Source organism: Phocoena sinus, chromosome 8 (assembly GCF_008692025.1).
Source record: "Phocoena sinus isolate mPhoSin1 chromosome 8, mPhoSin1.pri, whole genome shotgun sequence".
NCBI lineage: Eukaryota > Metazoa > Chordata > Mammalia > Artiodactyla > Phocoenidae > Phocoena > Phocoena sinus.
In genome coordinates this window covers 11,341,532-11,363,295 of record NC_045770.1, presented here as the reverse complement: position 1 = coordinate 11,363,295, position 21,764 = coordinate 11,341,532, and the positions used below count along the sequence as shown (strand labels likewise).

At 45.0% G+C, this 21,764-nt stretch overlaps 1 protein-coding gene across 3 annotated transcripts in view; it reads left to right on the top strand.

Annotated features, from left to right (window-relative positions):
* SORL1 (sortilin related receptor 1) overlaps nt 1-21,764 on the top strand; it is a 167,210-nt gene that overhangs the window by 69,667 nt on the left and 75,779 nt on the right. For all 3 annotated transcript variants that reach the window (XM_032638925.1, XM_032638924.1, XM_032638923.1), the window contains 3 exons: nt 6,637-6,725; nt 16,283-16,461; nt 17,921-18,107. In XM_032638925.1, the coding sequence (XP_032494816.1) occupies nt 6,637-6,725; nt 16,283-16,461; nt 17,921-18,107 (455 nt within the window). The remainder of the gene's footprint in view (nt 1-6,636; nt 6,726-16,282; nt 16,462-17,920; nt 18,108-21,764) is intronic.

Genomic DNA, 21,764 nt, shown 5'->3' with positions numbered 1-21,764 from the left:
TCCATCCCCTTACTTTCAGTCTGTATGTGTCTCTAGTTCTGAAGTGGGTCTCTTGTAGACAGCATATATAAGGGTCTTGTTTTTGTATCCATTCAGCCAATCTGTGTCTTTTGGTGGGAGCATTTAGTCCATTTACATTTAAGGTAATTATCGATATGTATGTTCCAATTTCCATTTTATATATTGTTTTGGGTTCGCTACAATAGGTCATTTCCTTCTCTTGTGTTTCGTGTCTAGAGAAGTTCCTTTAGCATTTGTTGTAAAGCTGGTTTGGTGGTGCTGAACTCTCTCAGCTTTTGCTTGTCTGTAAAGGTTTTAATTTCTCCATCAAATGTGAATGAGATCCTTGCTGGGTAGAGTAGTCTTGGTTGCAGGCTATTCTCCTTCAGCACTTTCAGTATGTCCTGCCACTCCCTTCTGGCTTGTAGAGTTTCTGCTGAGAGATCAGCTGTTAACCTTATGGGGATTCCCTTGTGTGTTATTTGTTGTTTTTCCCTTGCTGCTTTTAATATGCTTTCTTTGTATTTAATTTTTGACAGTTTGATTAATATGTGTCTTGGCGTGTTTCTCCTTGTATTTATCCTGTATGGGACCCTCTGTGCTTCCTGGACTTGATTAACTATTTCCTTTCCCATATTAGGGAAGTTTTCAACTATAATCTCTTCAAATATTTTCTCAGTCCCTTTCTTTCTTTCTTCTTCTTCTGGAACCCCTATAATTCGAATGTTGGTGCGTTTCATGTTGTCCCAGAGGTCTCTGAGACTGTCCTCAGTTCTTTTCATTCTTTTTTCTTTATTCTGCTCTGCAGTAGTTATTTCCACTACTTTATCTTCCAGGTCACTTATCCGTTCTTCTGCCTCAGTTATTCTGCTATTGATCCTATCTAGAGTGATTTTAATTTCATTTATTGCATTGTTCATCGTTGCTTGTTTCATCTTTAGTTCTTGTAGGTCCTTGTTAACTGTTTCTTGCATTTTGTCCATTCTACTTCCAAGATTTCGGATCATCCTTACTATCATTATTCTGAATTCTTTTTCAGGTAGATTGCCTATTTCCTCTTCATTTGTTAGGTCTGGTGGGTTTTTATCTTGCTCCTTCATCTGCTGTGTGTTTTTCTGTCTTCTCATTTTGCTTATCTTACTGTGTTTGGGGTCTCCTTTTTGCAGGCTGCACTTTCGTAGTTCCCGTTGTTTTTGATGTCTGTCTCCAGTGGCTAAGGTTGTTTCAGTGGGTTGTGTAGGCTTCCTGGTGGAGGGGACTAGTGCCTGTGTTGTGCTGGATGAGGCTGGATCTTGTCTCTCTAGTGGGCAGGTTCACGTCTGGTGGTGTGTTTTGGGGTGTCTGTGGCCTTATTATGATTTTAGGCAGCCTCTCTGCTAATGGGTGGGGTTGTGTTCCTGTTTTGCTAGTTGTTTGGCATAGGTTGTCCAGCACTGTGGCTTGCTGGTCGTTGAGTGAAGCTGGGTGCTGGTGTTAAGATGGAGGTCTCTGGGATATTTCCACCGTTTAATATTATGTGGAGCTGGGAGGTCTCTTGTTGACCAGTGTCCTGAAGTTGGCTCTCCTACCTCAGAGGCAGAGCCCTGACTCCTGGCTGGAGCACCAAGAGCCTTTCATCCACACAGCTCAGAATAAAAGGGAGAAAAAGTAGGGAGAATTAGTAGAAGTATGAGTAAAGAAAGAAGGAAAGGAGGAAAGGAAGGAAGGAAGAAAGAAGCAAAGAAGGAAAGAAAGGAGGGAGGGAGGGAGGGAGGAAGGAAGGAAGGAGGGAAAGAAGGAAAAAAGACAGAAAGAAAGATGATACAGTAAAAATAAAATAAAGTATAATATAGTTATTGAATTAAAAAATATTTAGAAAAAAAAAAGAAAAAAAAAAAAGGGACGGATAGAACCTTAGGACAAATGTTGGAAGCAAAGCTATACAGAGAAAATCTTACACAGAAGCATACACATACACCTTCACAAAAAGAGGTAAAGGGGGAAAAATCATAAATCCTGCTCCCTGAGACCACCTCCTCAATTTGGGGTGATTCGTTGTCTAAAGGAGGGAAGGAAGGAAGGAAAGAAAGAAAGAACGAAGGTAAAGTATAATAAAGTTATTACAGTTAAACTTAATTATTAAGAAAAAGAATTTTTAAAAAAAAAGTCATGGACGGATAGAGCCCTAGGACAAATGGTGGAAGCAAGAGTATACAGACAGGATCTCACACAGAAGCATACACGTACACATTCACAAAAAGAGGAAAAGGGAAAAAAATCATAGATCTCGCTCCTAAATTCCACCTCTTCAATTTGGGATCATTCCTTGTCTATTCAGGTATTCCACAGATGCAGGGTATATCAAGTTGATTGTGGAGCTTTAATCCGCTGCTTCTGTGGCTGCTGGGAGGGATTTCCCTTTCTCTTCTTTGTTCTCACAGCTCACAGGAGCTCAGCTTTGGATTTGGCCCTGCCTCTGCGTGTAGGTCGCTGGAGGGCGTCTGTTTTTTCGCTCAGACAGGACGGGGTTAAAGGAGCCGCTGATTCGGGGCCTCCGGCTCACTCAGGCCGGGGGTTGGGGGATGGGGGTAGGAGGGGCACTACGTGCGGGGCAGGCCTGCGGCTGCAGAGGCAGCGTGACGTTGCGGCAGAGGCCGGCGTGATGTTGCACCAGCCTGAGACCCGCCGTGCGTACTCCCGGGGAAGTTGTCCCTGGATCCCGGGAACCTGGCAGTGGCGGGCTGCACAGGCTCCGCGGAAGAGGGGTGTGCAGAGTGACCTGTGCTCGCACACAGGCCCCTTGGTGGCGGCAGCAGCAGCCTTAGCGTCTCCCGCCCGTCTCTGGGGTCCGCGGTTTTAGCCGCGGCTCGCGCCTGTCTCTGGGGTTTGCGCTTTCAGCCGCGGCTCGCGCCCGTCTCGGGGGCTCGCGCCCTCAGCCGCGGCTCGCGCCCGTCTCTGGGGTTCGCGCTTTTAGCCGCGGCTCGCGCCCTTCTCTGGAGATCCTTTAAGCAGCGCTCTTAAACCCCTCTCCTCGCGCACCAGGAAACAAAGAGGGAAGAAAAAGTCTCTTGCCTCTTCGGCCGGTGCAGGCTTTTCCCCGAACTCCCTCCCGGCTAGTCGTGGTGCACTAACCCCTTCAGGCTATGTTCAAGCCGCCAACCCCAGTCCTCTCCCTGAGCTCCGTCCAAAACCAAAACCCGAGCCTCAGCTCGCAGCCCCGCCCGCCCCGGCGGGTGAGCAGACAAGCCACTCGGGCTGGTGAGTGCCGGTCGGCACCGATCGTCTGTGCAGGAATCTCCCCGCTTTGCCCTCCGCACCCGTCGCTGTGCACTACTCCGCGGTCCCGAAACTCCCCCCTCCGCCTCCCGCAGTCTCCGCCCGCGGAGGGGCTTCCTAGTGTGTGGAAACTTTTCCTCCTTCACAGCTCCCTCCCACTGGTGCAGGTGCCGTCCTTATTCTTTTGTCTCTGTTTTTTCTTTTGCCCTACCCAGTTACGTGGGGAGTTTCTTGCCTTTTGGGAGGTCTGAGGTCTTCTGCCAGCCTTCAGTAGGAGTTCTGTAGGAGTTGTTCCACGTGTGGATGTATTTCTGGTGTATCCGTGGGGAGGAAGGCGATCTCCGCGTCTTACTCTTCCGCCATCTTCAAGGTCCCCCCTATCTTTAGAGGGGGATGCCAGGGAAGACCTCTGAGAGGAAGTCGGTCTTTTTAATTTATTCTGATAAGCTCTGCTTTTTAACTAAATGCTTAGGCCATTAACATTTAATATAATTATTGATATGGTTGGATTTAGGTTTAATTTTTATGTATTTGTTTATTTAAATTTCATTTTTTAAAATTATTCTGTTCCTCCTTTATGGCCTCCTTTTGTATTATTTAGGTATTTTTAGTATTCTATTTTTACTTAAATATTATCTTTTTGATTATATTTCTTTGTAGGATTATTTTTTTAGTGGTTGCTCTAAGGATTACAGCATATATATTTAATCTTTCATAGTCTTTTTTGAATTAATACTGCATTTAACATAATATTACACTTAACATCAAATTTAGAAACCTTGCAACCAAATAAATCCCTTTTCTCTTCTCCCAACTTTTTTGTTTTCGTTTTTTATCACATTGACACATATTGAAAAACTCAGCAATGTCTTTGTTTTTGCTTTAATCATCGTATGGATTTTAAAGAACTTAAGAGGAAAAGCAGTCTTTTATATTCACCCAGATATCTGCCATTTCCCTTGCTCTTCCTTCCTTCCTGAAGATCCCTGTTTCCCTCTGTAAATTTCACAGCAGCCTGACGATATGCCTTTAGCATTTGTTGTGGAGCAGATCTACTAGCTATGTGTTCTCTCGGTTTTCCTTTTCTTGATTTTCCTCCATTTGAGAATCTCGGTAATTCACTTTCATTCCTGGGGGATGTGTTTGTTTGATATTGTGTGCTGGATTGATAGTAATTTTCTTTCCATAGAGGCATACCTCATTTTATTGTACTTTGTAGATATTGTATTTTTTACAAATTGAAGGTTTGTGGCAACCCTCCATCGAGCATGTCCATCGGTGCCATTTTTCCAGCAGCATTTGCTTGCTTTGTGTCTGTGTCACATTTTAGTGATTCTTGCAATATTTCAAACTTTTTCAGTATTATTAATACATTTGTTATGGTGATATATGTTCAGTGATCTTTGATGTTCCTACTGTGACTTGCTGCAGGTTCAGATGACGCTTAGCTTTTTTTTAATAGCAGTGAAGCACTTTTAATTAATTAACTTGTATGTATTGTGTCATTTTCCTTAAGATGCTTCGATATTTTTTCCTTATCTTTGGTTTTCAGTAGTTTTGTTTTGATGTCTCTAGGTGTGGTTTTCTTTGTGATGATTGTTTTTGGGGACATCGATCTCTTGAATCTATAAATTTATCTTTTTCACCAAATTTGGGAAATTTTCAGCCATTATTTTTTCAAATATTTTTTCTGCTTCAGTCCCTTTCTCTTGTTCATCTTGGCCTCCAATTATGCATAGACCTTTTGTTATCGTCCCACAGTTTCTTGGGGCTTTTTTCCTTTAAGTCTTTTATTCTGTGTGTTCTTTAGAATAGATCATTTAAAAAAATATATTTATTTATTTTTGGCTGTGTCGGGTCTTAGTTGTGGCATGTGAAATCTTTTGTTGAGATGCGAGGGCTCTTCATTGCGGTGCGCAAGCTTCTCTCTAGTTGTGGCGTGCAGGCTCCAGAGCGTGTGGGCTCTGTAGTTGCAGCACACAGGCTCTCTAGTTGTGGCATGTGGGATCTTAGTTCTCCAGCCAGGGATTGAACCCGTGTCCCCTGCATTGGAAGGCGGATTCTTAACTACTGGACCACCAGGGAAGTCCCAGAATAGGTCATTTCTACTCTTCTGTATTTATCTTTAAATTCACTAATTCCCTTGTCATTTCTATTCTGCCATTGAGCCCATCAGTGAATTTCCTATTTCAGATATTTTATTTTCCTGTTCTAGAATTCATTCCTTAAAAAAAAATAGTTTCCGCTTCTCTGGGAAGAGTTCTTTTCTTTTGCTTATTTCAGGTGTGTTTTCCTTTACCTCATGGAACACAGTTATAAGAACTGTTTTAAAGTCTTTGGTAATTTCAACGTTTGGATCATCTTGGAACTGGCACCCATTTATTGTCTTTTCTCTGGAGACTTGGAGACTTTTTACCGATCTGTTTGTACGTTGAGTAATTTTGGATTGCATCCCGGACATGAAATGACATCCTCTGGAGGATGTTGCTGTTTTCGTTTTAGCATGTAATGAACCTGTTCAGGTTTGGACTGTAACTTCTGCCTTGCATTCTTTGGAGATCTCAGTTCAGATTGCTAAGTCTTTTCTGTGCTAGTTTGGGTCTGTTCCCCACACATACAGTTTAGGGGTTAGGCTGAAACATATGTGAGTCCATCCACAGAATTAGAGGGTTTACTTCCTCATGCTCTCCCCTCTGGGATTCCAGCTACATTCTCTCCATCATGCAGGGGCTTCTTTTCCTGACTCCTTAGGCAGAAAGTTTCCATTGAAGGTTTAGCTGCCTGGCTGGGACTAACGTATTCTAGGCTGGGGCATTCCCTCAGGGCACAGGTGTACCAGGAAGCCCCAATTGTTTGGGTAGTTTCTCCAGGTTTTAAATCCCCTTCATAAGCTGCCTTATTTTGTTTACTTTTCAGCATCCTTGGGTAGCTGTCTTTTTGTATTGAATATTTTGTCCAAATTTTTTGGTTGTAATTAACAAGAAGGATGGGCTGGAGTGGGCTTATACTGTCACAGTCAAAAACCAGAACTCTAGTTGGTTAATTTTTAATAGCTGCTTGGTGAGGGTCAGAGATGTGGGTTTGACTCCTGCGTCTGCAGTTTACAGTCTGCCACTTTAATAGGAACTCCAGTTTCTTCATTTGGCAAAAAAATATTGGAATGTGAGAACTTGCTCTGCCCAGCCCCAGGGTTGTGTGGATCAGATGAGAGAATGGCTGTGAAGTGCTCTGGAAATGGAAAAGTTGTATTCAGGTGGTTGATATCCCTGCTGTGTGTGTGCATGTGTGTGCCTGAGTGTGTGTGCACGTGTGTGTGGTGTGTACCATTTATGCCCGGCCATCTCCATGGCAGTGACATCAGCACTGGCTCTCTCTCTTCAGGCTCTTCCTGGCCCTCACTACTACACATGGGGAGACCATGGCGGGATCATCATGGCCATCGCCCAAGGCATGGAAACCAACGAGCTGAAGTAAGTGTCTCTGGTGAAGCATTTTAGCATCACACTGTTCTCCCAGAAATTTAACTCTGTGATTATAAGTGGATTATCTCTGTAGCACTGGGTTATTGACAGCACAATTTGTGCCTTGGGAAATTACTTAAATTTTTCTTGTTTATTAAGTGGGAATCATAATCTGCCCTTCCTATCTCAGAGAGGAACAAATGAAATAATTTTACTGATTTGAAAAAGCACAGCTCTATATAAATATAAATTAATAATGACTAAAAAATTAACTAGAGGCTCTTCAACTTGTCTCTTTGCTTTGTGTGTGACACACAGAGTTACTCATAGAATGAGTAATAATAATAATAAATAATAATGATACATGAGTAATAATTTCAGAATACATATTACTTGATAGCCAAGTGACTTTTACTGTGATACCTTTGGTTTTGGGGTTCTTGCAAATAGACCTGGAAAGGACATTTGGGGTTAATGGCTTCACCTTCTAGATGAGAAAACTGAGGCTCAGAAACGTAAAGTAACTTACCCAAGATCCTCCCCTTTGTTAATAACAGACAAGACGAGCACTCAGGTCTTTAAATTACGTTCTGTAGTCTTTGCAGTATATTCCTCTGAAAAGCAAAAATGTCAAGAGTTAGTAACCTCTGCTTTCTTGAGTCTGATTTTATCAGAACCAATTCTTTCATTACTTTAGTCTGAGTTAGGACAGAAGTTAATTTTGTTAACATTCGGTCGGGACAGACTAGCTCTCACTTCTCCTTGTTTTTGGGCTGAACCCATGAGACAGGTTGCTAAAGGAGGGAGAGAGAGCTCCTATAATCATCTTGTTTAATGCAAGGGAGAAAGCTTTCTTTTCCTTGGCTCCTTTTAGAAACAGGGTCAGCAGCAAGAGAGAGAGGTGGGTGGTTTGAAAAAAGAGCTCTTAGCTCGTTTCCCCTGTGGTTAATTGTACATGTGCTGAGTGACCTGGCCTCCAAGAAGCAGAGAGAAACAAAGTCCCGGTGTTCTGCGCTCCACCTGGCTGGTCTCTGGTCTGTGCAGCTCTGGTCAGCGGCTGCTTTAAAGCCAGGAGTCAGAAGAAGTCCTGTTTGTACGCAACAGACTGTGTCCCCATTCAGATTGACGTTTGCTCAAATGAGGACAGTCACAGGGTACATGCTTCCCACATTCGTGTCATTTATTTATCCATTAATTTATTATAAATTCCCATCTCACACATTTCGCGAGCACTGATGGTGCCTGGTGATGTGTATCTAAAGAGACATAGGATGTTTTCCTTCACTCGCAAGGATTCCATCCTCTAGTGGTGAGATAACACAAGTACACAACGCGATGTTCGGGCCGCTCCTTGAGAAGTACGGCAGGGGACGTAGTTTGGCTCCCTAGGAATACATTTCATTCTGTGTGTGGCAGTCAAACTGCAGAGACAGTTCCTGATTTTCCCTGTTTAACTCTCCTCCAGATTACATTTGCATTCCAAGCTGGCTTCTCTGGAGTAGTTAATGTGATTCTGGTCCTCTTACACCATCTGTCGGTACATATGTGCTCGGGGAACGCAGCGTCATTGCTAGCTAGCTGCAGGAAAACATAATCAGGAAAATAGACCCGCTGCCAGAAAATCACAGTGCCCTCGGCAGATGTTGAGCAATGATTTTGGGGTGGTAGACTTTAAGGATATGGACCCTCTAGCATCCCTCTATTTGCACAGGTCACGTGGAGGTGTCTGTAGGTATGGTTCAGATAAAACATTTGGAAATATGAGAATATGTTCAGGCCTCCTATTGACAGGTGCGTGTGTCCCAGATATCAGGCTGAGCTTGGCCAAAATCTGTGTAGTGTAGCCACCTGGCATTTGTATGTTGCTCACAGAGTTGTTTTGTTTTTTTCTTGCTTCTCCTGCCGCTCTGCTTTTGACCTGTGTGCTATCAGCTTCATCAGAAGAGAAGCGGGAAATAAATATTGTAATTAGTTCAGATCCTTAAACCCCACGAGTGAAAGCTGCTTCTGACTCACCTGGATTTCTATTGCTGGTCTAGGACTTCAGACACGTCTAAGTCTGGTCTCCCCAGCCGTGGCCATGGCTCCCTCCTTTGAGTCTCATAGTATTTATTGGCGGCTGTCTCATTGATTTGGCATTCATCGCATGCTGCCTCCTTTTGTTAGTTACCTTTTCATTATATGCCTGGTTTCCTCAACTCATTAACAAGGTCTTTGTAGACAAGGATTTCTATTCTATGCAGGCTAGCAGGCACTTAGTAAATATTTGATTGTTCAAATAAATAGGTCATGTACACTTAATCTTCCAAGATTGCTTTTTTTTTTTCCTGGTTTATAAAACTGGAAAGGGTGGGGTAGCGTGGCAATCGCAGTCCCCGGGGGTGGGGGCACTTCCGTTATTCTCTGTTGTAAATGACAGTCCCTGGAGCTCGAACGTGAGTAGGGGTCCCCGGATGTGTGCAGTCTGGTGAGAATGTGACTGACTGTCAAGAGTTCAGGTCCACGCTGGATGGAAATGGAACATATTTCTGTTAAGCATCGTTTCAGGTCAATTACACAAACATTTGTTGAATATCTACAAGGAGCCAGATGTTGTTCTAGGAACCGAGGATGCAGAGGTGAATGAGGCATCCTTTGGGAGCTGTCCAGCCCCACTGTGGCTCTGAGATGTTTCTGAGCCAGCTGGAAGGAGAGGCCAGGGGAAGAGCTTTCCGACCCAAAGCTTATCCAGCCTTAGGGAGGAAGCCGTAACAACAGTTACCCTAGTGAGAGGTTTAGTGGGGACAGAGGGTGGAACATTGCTTAACATAAGAGTTAAGTTTTGGGGTGTTTTTTTTCTTGGTTGTTCTTTTTTAAATTCATTTAGGCTGCACTGGGTCTTTGTTGCTGCGTGCAGGCTTTCTCTAGTTGTGGCGAGCAGGGGCTATTCTTTGTTGTAGGTTGCAGAGCACGGGCTCTACGCGCACGGGCTTCAGTAGTTGTGGCTCACGGGCTTAGTTGCTCTGCGACATGTGGGATCTTCCCGGACCAGGGCTCGAACCCCTGTCCCCTGCATTGGCAGGTGGATTCTCAACCACTGCACCACCAGGGAAGTCTCTGGTTGTTCTTTTAAATAATTTATGTCTTTCTCTCCCTGTTTAGCATAGTTAACTAAGAGTTGATGATTACTTGTTTCAGCTTCTGCCTTGATTCTCCACTGAGGCTGTTTTCTTTGTTGTTGTTAATTGAAATTGAGAGTAAGAAGTGGAACGCTTTGTTTTGCTACTGTTTTCTACATGTCTGAAATGAATAAACAAGAACCTCTTCTGGGAGTCGCTTACCCCTTCGTTCAGCATGCTGTCACCGTGAACCTGCTCAGGGGTTGCAGGTCGTTCTTGTATAGAATCAGTGTTTTTCAGAGAAGGGGCTGTTGTGTTTTTGCACTCTGACCAAAAACGGACCCAAACCCAAGCTTGTCGGCTTGATAGTGAGGGATGAGATCAGTTTCCGTTTCTTCCTAGTGGTTTGCCTGTCAGCATAATGATATTGGTAGTTACTAATAATACCTTGGACTTTCCCCAAAGCATCTTTCCTCATAGGAGATTTCAGACTTCATAGGGCTTCCCTCTGGGGAGTCCTGAAAAGCCACTGCAAAGACTACACCCAGCAGAGCAGCTGTCTTTTCTGGACCTGAGTTCTGGAAGCAGCTTCACAGTTCTGGAACGTGGGAGATGGCAGCTAACCTGTCCTTGTGGTTGCGGAACCTCCTCTCCTAGTAACTTACCTGGATGGTTGCAGAGAGAGCCAGCCCCGCCCCCACTTCATTCTCCCCCCCATGTGGTGTCTCTGGCCCTGTGAGTTATAGAGGAACAGGTATTCTTATCAACCTTTAACTGTTGAGAAACTGAGAGATGGGGTTAGAAAAAAAAACAGTGCCGTTCATTTAATTTCCTTTAACAAAAAAGCATTAATTAATGGCCCTCTGTGTGCCAGGGGCAGTAAAGTGAGTAAGAGGTCTTATTCCTGATGAACGGCAGCCCTAGTAGAAGACGCTCGCAAAATCAGGTCATTTAAATATAGTAGGTATGTTACTGAACCACACTTGGGTCCACTTGCCCATCTACTGACACTGGGTTGTGGTGAAGGAAAGTGCAGCATTTATTGTAAGGCATCATCAAGGAGTCCGGGACAGCTAGTGCTCAAAAAGCCCAAACTCCCTGATGGGTTTTAGCAAAGCATTTTTTTTTTTTTTTTTTTTTTTTTGGGGTACGCGGGCCTCTCACTGTTGTGGCCTCTCCCGTTGCGGAGCACAGGCTCCGGACGCGCAGGCCCATGTCCCCTGCATCGGCAGGCGGACTCTCAACCACTGCGCCACCAGGGAAGCCCAGCAAAGCATTTTTAAAGGCCAGGTGAGGGAGGGGCGTCGCAGGGTGTGTGATCAGCCCTGCACAGTTCTCTGATTGGTTGATGATGAGGTAACAGGATGGTGCCACAGGGGTTAACATTATCAGTCCTTAGGCTCCAGTAGGCTACGTGCTCATGGTCATCAAGTGGTTAACATCTTCCATTTGGTGGTGGTTTTAGCATCTGTAAAACGACACAGGAAATGTGCATCATATACTGTTATCTAGGTATGTCAGAGAGGAGCTATAGCAGAGGACCTAGGGGAGGGGGTCTGTTCCATAGGGTCCTGCTCCGTTACAGGTATAAGATAGAGGTGAGCACAGGGTGTGGGGCGGCCACAGGAGGGCCAGTAATGCTATCTGGGAGACAGGAGAAGGCTTCTGGGAGGAGAGGAAACTTGAGCTGAGACTTCAAGGGTAAAAAGCAATGTTGGATTGCCACCCCAGGTTTAGAAAGAGCTTGAGCAGAGACCAGCATGAATCAGAGTGCAAGGTGCAGCTCTTTAGTATTGACAGAATGTAAATCTCGGGGTGTGTGTGAGGAATGAGGCTTGCAGTAGCTCTGTGGTCAGGGGCCAGGTCCCCTGAGGACCTTACACACCGCACCAGAGACATTAGACTTTGCTTTTGAAATGATAGGGTCCCTCTGAGGGTTTACAAATAGGGCAGTGACATGGCTAGTGTAGAAGGATGGCTCTGGCGAGTCGAGGAGCATGAATATAAAAGGACCAAGACTGGAGGTGAGACATGCTGCTTAGGTGGGGACCAAGCATTTTGAGGACTAAGTGTTCAGGACCTGCTTTTTGACTAGACGGTGTCAGGGGGGATGGGGGGGGTCACAGGGCAAGATGATCATATCACTCAGAAAAGCAGAGGAAAAGGAATTGGCCTGAAGGGCCATAGGATGAGTGCAGATGTGGACAAGTTGAACTGAAGTGGCTGTGGTATGTCCATGGGGAGATCCCCAGCAGGGATCTGGACATATTCCATCATCTGGTTCTGTCTTCCACTGCCCGTTGCAGGAATTTTCTCTCTGTCATCTGTGATGGATGATCACCCAAGTCTTTGCTTGAATAATTCTAGTGATGGGGACTTTGCCAAATCAAAAGGAGCTTCCATTTCACTTTGGACAATTTGTTGTTCATTTGTTCGTGCACTAAGTATTTATTCATCCGTTCCTTTATGAATGGAAGTTCTCAGGTCAGAGAGAGCCCAAATTCTCCTCACTCCCGTTGCTACGCAGCGGGCTCAGCTTCCAGGAGATACATCCAACAGATATTTTCTCTTCTGCCTGAAAGCCTTTCAGATGCATGAGGACCTCTCCCTGTCCTCTTCAGAGCATCTCCTATTCTATGGCAAACAGCCCCCGTTCCTTCCCTCCTGTGCTGTAGGATCCTGAATCTACACCCTCTAGCTTCTCCTTTGGGCCCTCCTCACAAAGTCAGAGGTTTAAGATGTAGAGCCCAGATCTGTACCCAGCAGCCTGAAACATGCGTCACATTGGCGTTGATACCAGCATGATCCTAGACACTCAATTTCTTTTAATAAAAACCCTAAGACAGTTTTTCTTTGCCCTGTATCATTACCCTATTCTGAAATCAAGAGTTACCCTGAGAAAAGGAAACGGGATTCATTTATTGTGACTTGTGTGTGAAACAATTTGAGCTCCCAGCTCCGACTTCCTTTGTGTCTAAGTTCTCTCCAATCAACTGTTTCATACTCCATTCTTGAAACAACTTTTTCTTTTTAAGGGAAATAAAACTACTTTTTCTCATCTAGTCTTGAGATCTTTATCTGTTCTCGTGGTTCCTTTTAGAGATTATTGAAAGGAGCTCTGCAATTATACCTTTAAATCTTTCAGTTCCCTAGAGTGTGTTTTATTTTGCATTCATTTTCCTTTAACTTCTGTCTTTTTTTTCTGCTTTGTCCAGTTTGAAGATCATTCTCTTTAAGAAAGACAAAACCAAAACAGAAATTGACTAACTACTGCTGCCTCTTTTTCTGTCTTTCCTATTTATACCATTAACCATCAGACGGATGAGCCTATTCCATTTCTAATTCTTTTTTTTTAATAATAGTGTTTATTTATTTTTACTTGTTGACAGTTTGCTTTATTTATTTATTTATGGCTGTGTTGGGTCTTCGTTTCTGTGCGAGGGCTTTCTCTAGTCGTGGCAAGCGGGGGCCACTCTTCATCGCGGTGCGCGGGCCTCTCATTATCACCGCCTCTCTTACTGTGGAGCACAGGCTCCAGACGCACAGGCTCAGTAATTGTGGCTCACGGGCCCAGTTGCTCCGCGGCATGTGGGATCTTCCCAGACCAGGGCTCGAACCCGTGTCTCCTGCATTGGCAGGCAGATTCTCAACCACTGCGCCACCAGGGAAGCCCTCCGTTTCTAATTCTTTATAGGACTTGCTGGGTAACCAACCCACGTCTCACTGCTCACTAACCTACCAATTATTTTGGTCATTTAAAGCATAATCCTTGACTTATTTTGAGTTTGCGTTGTTTGGCCACTGTTTCTACAGATTACTAGCTGTAAGAATGACAGCTAGGATTAATTAGCAGATTGCTACTGCTCTTTAAGTTTTTGCCCTTGGTTAATATGACTCTTTTCTCATCTTGAATATGTTTTGTTTTAAAGTCTGAGCTCATCAAGGACCTTTGTCTCCAGCCACACATTTGTGTTTTAAATTGAGTGTCTACCACTGCTTCACTTATTTAGTGTATCTTTGGTTATATCATGTTACTATTATATTATAGTCCCATCTTCTTGAGAGCTTTGGCCATGAGATTAGGTCTATACTTCTGTTTGAACGTTTTAAATTCTCCGTTCCTAAAGGCTGGGGCCCTACGTCCTCTTTCACGACTATTAGGCGTATAAAGATGGCTTGGTTTGTTTTCTTGCAAGGTTCTTGTCACTTTCACTTCACCAGCACAAGTTCTCCTCTGGAGGTCAGAATTTGGTCCAGAACAGATGTTCCCTTAACTTTTGCAGTTGATAATGTGACTACCATGTCTCCAAAAATTTGAAAAAGCACTGTTTTTTAAATGCACAGTTTATTCTTAGGTTCAGGGCTGTACTCGGCCATGCACCTGCTTTTTAGTCTCATTAATATGTTATGGTCAGAGTCTGCTGGGGACTTCTCAAGAAATGGGATGATTCATTTCCTGAGGTTATCTCGCGTTCGAGGAGCTGTTAAGTAGAATTACCTAGGCAATGTGCAAATAGGCAGACTTCCGGCATTATCACACGGATAGCTCCCATCATGTCTGGTTGATAGGCTGACTCCGCTGGTTCAGTTTGCTTTAAAGATGGCACTAAGCCATTCGCTCATCACCCTGCTACAAGAAAGAGATTGAATGAGTTACCTTATCCCTGTACCTGCTTCAGAGATAGCTTAAACCAAAAACATATCAGCCAGAAGAGAATTTCTCCTCTTAGGAAGATCTGTGGAGGAGATTACTTAGTCCCCATTGCCCTGTAGCCCCACCACTAGGTTTAACCCATAGCACTTCTTGCAGAAGTACCAATTTTAGTAATCTCAAGACAAGAGGAAGTGTTTGGATTGAATGATGTTGTAAAAAGAACTACATCAAGTATTAAGATCCTGAGTGAGTAAAACTAATATCTCAAAAACATGGGAAAAGTGAAAGAAAAGTTTTGTATATAATTTGGATTTGAGAGACCCAGTAGCTCTGTGACCCTCATGAACCCCCTCTTAATTGAGTGGTTTCTCATGGTGAGCATCTCACCAGCTTACTGGGCGATGAAGCAAATACCAGGCACACTTTCCTCTCCTTCTCCTCTTCGATACAAAAGATAATTTGAAATCAATACAGTTACTAAAGTGCTGCTTTTTTTTTTTTTCTCAAGGGCTTTCTCTCTCGTTCTGATGTAGTCTGTCTTGGAGACTTCTCTCCGGACACACTTTCCTCCAACTTTTTAATTTTTAAGACTATGGGAAGAGTTGGAAAAATTGTATAAAAATTACTCACGTGACCTTCCCCTATAGCTCCCTTAATCACCAATTGTTAACATTTTGTCCGTTTGCTCTGCTTTTGCCATCTATCCTGTTTGTCATCTTTCTATCCATCCATCCGTCCAGCCATCCATCTGTGCAGCCACCCTTTTTTTTGGGGAATCATTTGAAAGAAACTTGCAGCTCTTGGGCCCCTTTATAGCCAAATACTTAAACATACACATATCTCCAGGAAGTCAGCGTATTTTCCTGCGCAATCAGAATGCCATTATCACGCCCAAGAAAATGATCATGAACTCAGTATTACTTATAGACTATTATATTTTCTCAGTTGTCCTTTACTATTTGTAGCTGCTGTTTTTTTTTTTTCTAATCCAGGATTCAGTCCATGTTTACATATCGCATTTGGTTATTATACCTCTTTAGTCTCTTTCAGTCTATAACAAGCCCTCTGCCTCTTGTTGGTTGGTTTCTCATGGCCTTGATGTTTTGAAGAATCCAGACCAGTTGTCATGTAGAAAGTTCCACATTCTGCATTTGTCCAGTCGCATGGAATAGTAGTGCCTAGATGATGTGGTATCCTCAGTGCTTTATCCAGGAGGTACACGATGTCAGGTTGAGCCACTGTGAGTGATGCTAAGTTTGTCGAGGGCTGTACCTCAGATTGTCCGCTGTAAATTACGTATCCCCCTTTGCAGTGAGTGTGAGTTTATATCTTTAGACCGTGTGAGCACTCTGGTCCTCTTGTCTGACTCGGTTGTTACAGTGGGGAGGTTATAGTACAGTCGCTTTTCTCATCCTGTCATTGTTTTCAACATTTATTAGGTAGCAGTGTAGTATAATAAAAAAGAATTCCCTCCTCCCTTTCTCTTCCTGTTTGGTATCATTTAGAGACCCATGGCCTCTTTTCATTCAGTGTATTATCTGTTACCATCATTTCTCTTTGTTAAGTTCATATTTTCCCAGACTGGCCAGTTGGAGCCCCATCAAGGTGGCTCCCATGTCCTTTTGGGTCATCCGCATCCATCTGTGAGCACTTCCCCCCTTTCTGGCACAACCTTAAACTTGCCCGGCTTTAGCCCAGTATCAGCCACTTCTCCAAGGAGCCCTGGTTCCTCTTACAGATGAATGTTATCTGGAACCCAAGCTCTTGCCCCAGAGACTTTAACCGCAAGGATCCTTTTACTTGCATTTGGGCAGGTACAGCACCAACGAAGGGGAGACCTGGAAAACATTCATCTTCTCCGAGAAGCCGGTGTTTGTGTACGGGCTCCTCACGGAGCCCGGCGAGAAGAGCACTGTCTTCACCATCTTTGGCTCCAACAAAGAGAACATCCACAGCTGGCTGATCCTCCAGGTCAATGCCACGGATGCCTTGGGTAAGCTGCTGCCTCCTCGGCCCTTTGCATGGAAATACCTATTGAGCAAAGCATCAGCTTAGATACCGTGCCCTGGGAAGAGTTTGTGATCCACTGAAGAAGATGGGCACATATGCAGTAAGTGAATGAGAGATTCAGAGGCAGTTGCTCGGGCAGTTGTTAATAGGGCCACATGTTGTCTTTTGTATCCTCATTTCCTGTGCGGTCACGGGCACAGGGCAGGTTTACATATGTGTGTGCTGAACATGTGAATGAATGAATGCTTGGAAAACATACTTCCAAATTAGCAGTTCCAGTTTGGCAAATTCAGTGGGTAACTACTACTAGTGATGCAGGGTCCTCTCAGAGCTGTCTGGGGTCTCATCACCATCTGCTAGCCCAGACCCAGGACCTGTACATAAGCGAGCAGGGAGAGTGAACTTCTTTATCATACTTCTTCCTTCCTCACCCCCGTGCAACCCTGCCCTCGGCAACTTCTCTGCTTTGGCTGACATTTTATTCCAGCTGCCTGGAATGCCCCTTGGGTTCAGTTTCCACTCGTTGAAATCCTTCTCATGGATCAGATGCACTTGACTACTAATCCCAACCAAAAGATCTCTCCCCTCTTCTCTGTGTCCCTAGCGTGCGTGTACTCATCACACCTTGAATTACAAATTTGTGTCTGTCACTCTGGGTGTGTCCTCTCCCATCAACTAGATCATAGGTCTTTAGACACAAGAACCTGCCCTGTGCATATTTATATTCTACCCACTGGACGGCCTGATAACCTTATTGTCAGTAAGGGTTTAATAAATGCTTGCTGATTGGAATGGTGTTGAGTTGGCAGTAGTTCGTCAATTTCAGCATTTAATCTGACCAAAGACACACATATGAAAAAGACGTAAACTACCAGTATAGACATTGGTGTACTTTGGAATTCCTGCAGAAACCACTCTACTTAAATTTCGAGTGGATGTGGGTAGATGGAATGACGGTCCAGGTTGTCTGACCAATTCTCAGCCTCCTTTCGTGAAGATCCCATACCTTCTGAGCAGTGGGCCATACTACCAGATGCGTCCACGCTGCCTCGGGAAGCAGGCAAGGGACAGTACTCCTGAGTGATACCATCTCTCAGGGATTCAGCCTCTACCTAACTTCCTGGAGATAAACGCCTCTGGGCACCTATTTCTAAAGGAAACTGCAGAATCTGCTGAAATGTTTCAGAAGTGTAGACAGTGAGCACCAAAGATGCTTGCTTCTTCCCATCTTTCTCAGATGCACGTCCGTGTTTCAGGGGACACCAGGGGGCTGCTGCCCGGCCTCAGAGCCGGCTGATTAGAGGGGCGGGCTGGCTCCGGAGGCCTGCACACCTCCTGGGCAGTAACGGGAGGCACGGGAAGTGGGTGGCTGGGCTGCGGGGCGGGCAGGACAGGAAACCCTGCGTGGGTCTGCCTGTAATGCTGTATTTCTTCCTCCTCAGGGGTTCCCTGCACAGAGAACGACTACAAGCTGTGGTCCCCGTCTGATGAGCGGGGCAGTGAGTGTCTGCTAGGGCACAAGACTGTTTTCAAACGAAGGATCCCCCACGCCACGTGCTTTAACGGAGAAGACTTCGACCGGCCAGTGGTCCTGTCCAACTGCTCCTGTACCCGCCAGGACTATGAATGGTGGGTTCTACATCCATGCCAGGGACTGAGTTCTATTCGGGTCACTCACCGGTGTGGGAAACAGACTAGGACGTGGTCCCTTCCCCTGAAGAAAGGGAGGGAATCATAGGAAACAAATATTTATTAAGCATCTCTTACGAGCCCGGAACCGTGCTAGGCACTGTTTATGCAGATTATTCCATTTAGTTGTTACAGCCGTGTGATGCGGTGGAGGTGTGACACCCAGGCAAGTTGCAGTGGTTTATGCAGGAGTAGATCACTCTGGGATTTGTTTCTACGAGGGCAGCCCAAGAAAGGAACATGCTGAAGGTTCGATGGTAGATAACTCCTTTTTTGTTAGGAGCCCTATTCTAGAGGGAATTTGTTTCTTTATCTGAAACGAGGGGGGGTTGGTGTTTTTTATATATATATATACACACACACACACACACACACACACACACACACACACACACACACACACACACACACACATATATATTTGTATATTCATTAGTCCTTGAGTAAAATATCCAAGGCACTGCTTGACATTGTGGAAGAAATGACGTGCGCACAAATCATTGTAACAGGAGACGGGAAGATGCAGGTACCTTGGAGGAGGAACAGGTGCTTTTACTGGGATTATTGATAGGAAAGAGGAGACTGGGATTTGCTGCTGGGGAATCAGGAAATCTCTGGAGGCAACACTGTTTGAGATGGGCTTTAAGGAAGAAGCATCTGGATATGTGACTGGAGCGTTCTAGGAAGACGCAGCGGCAGCGTGAAGGTGTGGAAACAGGAAAGTGTAGCTGGTGGTTTAGTTTGGATGTCTTGTTGGGTGTACGACTGGGGGTCAGTGAGTGGAGATGAGGCTGAAAAGAGGGAGACTACGGTGGGGTGGAGACTTGGGCATGGACCATATTCTGTAAGCAGGAGGATGTCTTTGGAGGCTTTTGAGGAGAGTTGATGACCAGAACAGAGCTTAGCTTTAGGAAGATGATGCTAGCAGTAGAGACATAGGGTCTCAGAGCCCGTAGACAATCCCCCAGGTCTGTGATCCAGCATGAAGTCATTCCAGATTTGCAGGGCTCTCGGTAGAGCACGGGTACTGATCATAAGCACATAACTCATTTTTCAGTGGTTGCCGAAGCATAAAGAAACCAAAGGTTGCTTTGGGAAGCCACACTTATCTTGACTAAAGCCAGAAACCTTGGATGTGTTCTAGTTCAGAGGTGGGAACAGGGCCACAGAGTAAACGTTTTAGGCTTCGCAGGCCATGTAGTCTCCGTTGCAGCTACTTAGCTCTGCCTATGTATCGAGATTGCCGCCTAGATGAATGGGCATGGCCGTGACCCGATAAAGTTTTATTTACAAAACAGCCAACCAGATTCAGGCAGTTCCGGTCCTAGACCAGTGCTTCGGAAACTTGAAGGTGCGTGTGAATCATCTTGGATCTCATTAAAATGCAAGTCCTGACTTGGTTGTCCTGGGGCCCTGCAGTCGCCCAGGCTCCAGGTGACCCCGAGGCTGCTTCTCTGCAGAGCTCCCCTCAGAGCAGCAGGGCTTTAGACAGCTGAAGACGAGCATCCTCTCCGAAAGCCGTGTGGTCCTAAGATAACAACGTAGACGCTTTCATGGCAGAAGCACAGAGCTGTTCAATGTTCCCAGTGATGTCCGCTCAGTGCCCCTCTGCTGCCTTCTGCCCTCCCTTAGAGAACCCTAAATGGTAATGCCAATCGGAGGGATTTTGCCGGTCTGAGGTATCCCTGCCAACTGGATTGAGACTTTGGGGACCCTGGTCATGGAAAAGATAACGAGCCCTCTCTCCTCCCTCTTTTATCCCCGTTAAATACTTGAAAATAAGACAAAATGAAGAATATGTGAGAAAATCTGACAAATCTTGATTTTTTTTTTCATGAACACTATTATGCTTGTTTTTCTCTAAAATCATCATCGTTTTTCTCTAAAATCCCCCCAAAACAGCAACAACCAAAAGCAAAAGCCAGGTGCCTGGCCCCCCATGGGTCCACCACACCCACTCAGCTAAAAGCCACTGGAGGCTGAGACCAGGAAACGGCCTGCCCCACCCCTCTTGGGCTTTGGGCCAGATGGGATTGTGGGATGATGACCATGCAAACGGTGAAGGGTGTGTTTCAGGGCATCCTGTAGTTGCCCTGTTTGCTGTAGTTTCTAGAAAGGAACCAGCCTGACTGCATGGCTCTTGGAAAGGTTTGGTGGCACTGACCTGTGGCAGTGGGGAGGGCAGGGTCTGGACATGGACATGAAGAGAGGAAGTGAGAATCGGCGAGCTCCCAGTGTCTGTCCATTGGTCCTGCTCCTGAGGGACAGCTGTACTTACTTCCAACAGTCCTTTCGGGCCTCCCTGGGAAGCACAGTTACTTGCCTGTATGTTCCCTGATTTCAGGAGTAGTTTCTTTTACATCTTTATATTCCCCCAGGTTGCCAATAAGAGTGTTTTTCAAACTCTTGACTGCAACTCCTAGTAAGCAGTGTATTTTATAGTGTGATCCTGTACCTACACATATTTGTGTATGTAGACACGTACACACATCTATGTAAACAGAAGTTTTATGAGGTAAGATTTACTTTCAAGTGCGATGAATTTTGCAATTTCTTTGTGAGAGGGGGAGGAAGCAGGTCTGGACCCTCCAATATGCTTTCACAGCCCACTAGGTCATGACCCATAGTTTGAAAAAACTGCCCAAGAAGAGTACTTTGCCATTGGAGTAATTAATGCTCTGCTTAGTCCCCCAAAAGGTTTAAAGCAGCCATTCCATAGAAATTTACCGGATTTAATGAATGGAACGTGTTTGGTACAGTAATAAAACTGCTCCCTTCTGAAAAATGCTCTACAGGGTGCTGAATGTGGACTGTCATGTAATATGTACACGAACCACTTTGCCCTGTACCTGTTAATACTTTTCCTGCAGTAGGTGTTATACTTGATAGAGTAAATGAAGGCTTTTCGGTAAAGCACATCGACATGGAAAGTCCCACTGGATTACGAGTTTATGGTTTGGGCCAGACCTTGGCAAGTACAGCTGCCTCGTTTTAGAGCCGTCCACTCACGCAGACAAGGGCAGGGCCAAGACTAGACCTGGGACCCCTGCTTCCTACCCCAGGGCTCTGCCTGGCTAGCTGGCCAGTGTGGAAGAGATGTGGTCCCCAAATTGCAGAAGGTCTGGGTCCCGAAGTGCACGAGGAGGCCCCCACGGTGATTTTAGGGAGAAGGTGGACATGCTCTTAAATAACATTGAATCCTTAGTTTAGAAAAAAGACGGTTCCTTTAAATTTCTCTTTTAATCCTTCCAGTCATGTCAAGGAGAAAGTCTCACTGGGTGCTAGTAATTCTTCACATTTGCCAATTGCTTTTAACAAACAGAGGGCAGGCCCAGCGTCTCTGGACAGGGAACTGGGTCCAGCTAAAAAAAGTCAGTATTATTTTGTCTCCGGCATCATGATCTGTCTCGTTTCTGTCTATTTATGGCATATACGATAATGGTTTTCCAATTACGACTCCGTTATAAAGTTTCTTTTGAAAATGCATTAGTGTAAAATAGTGAGTATTCGTTAAAGGGACATGTTGAGTAACTTACAATACAGGTGGTGGGCAGTAGGGTGGACGTCGCCAGGGAGGGTCCCAAAATACCTGAAGTG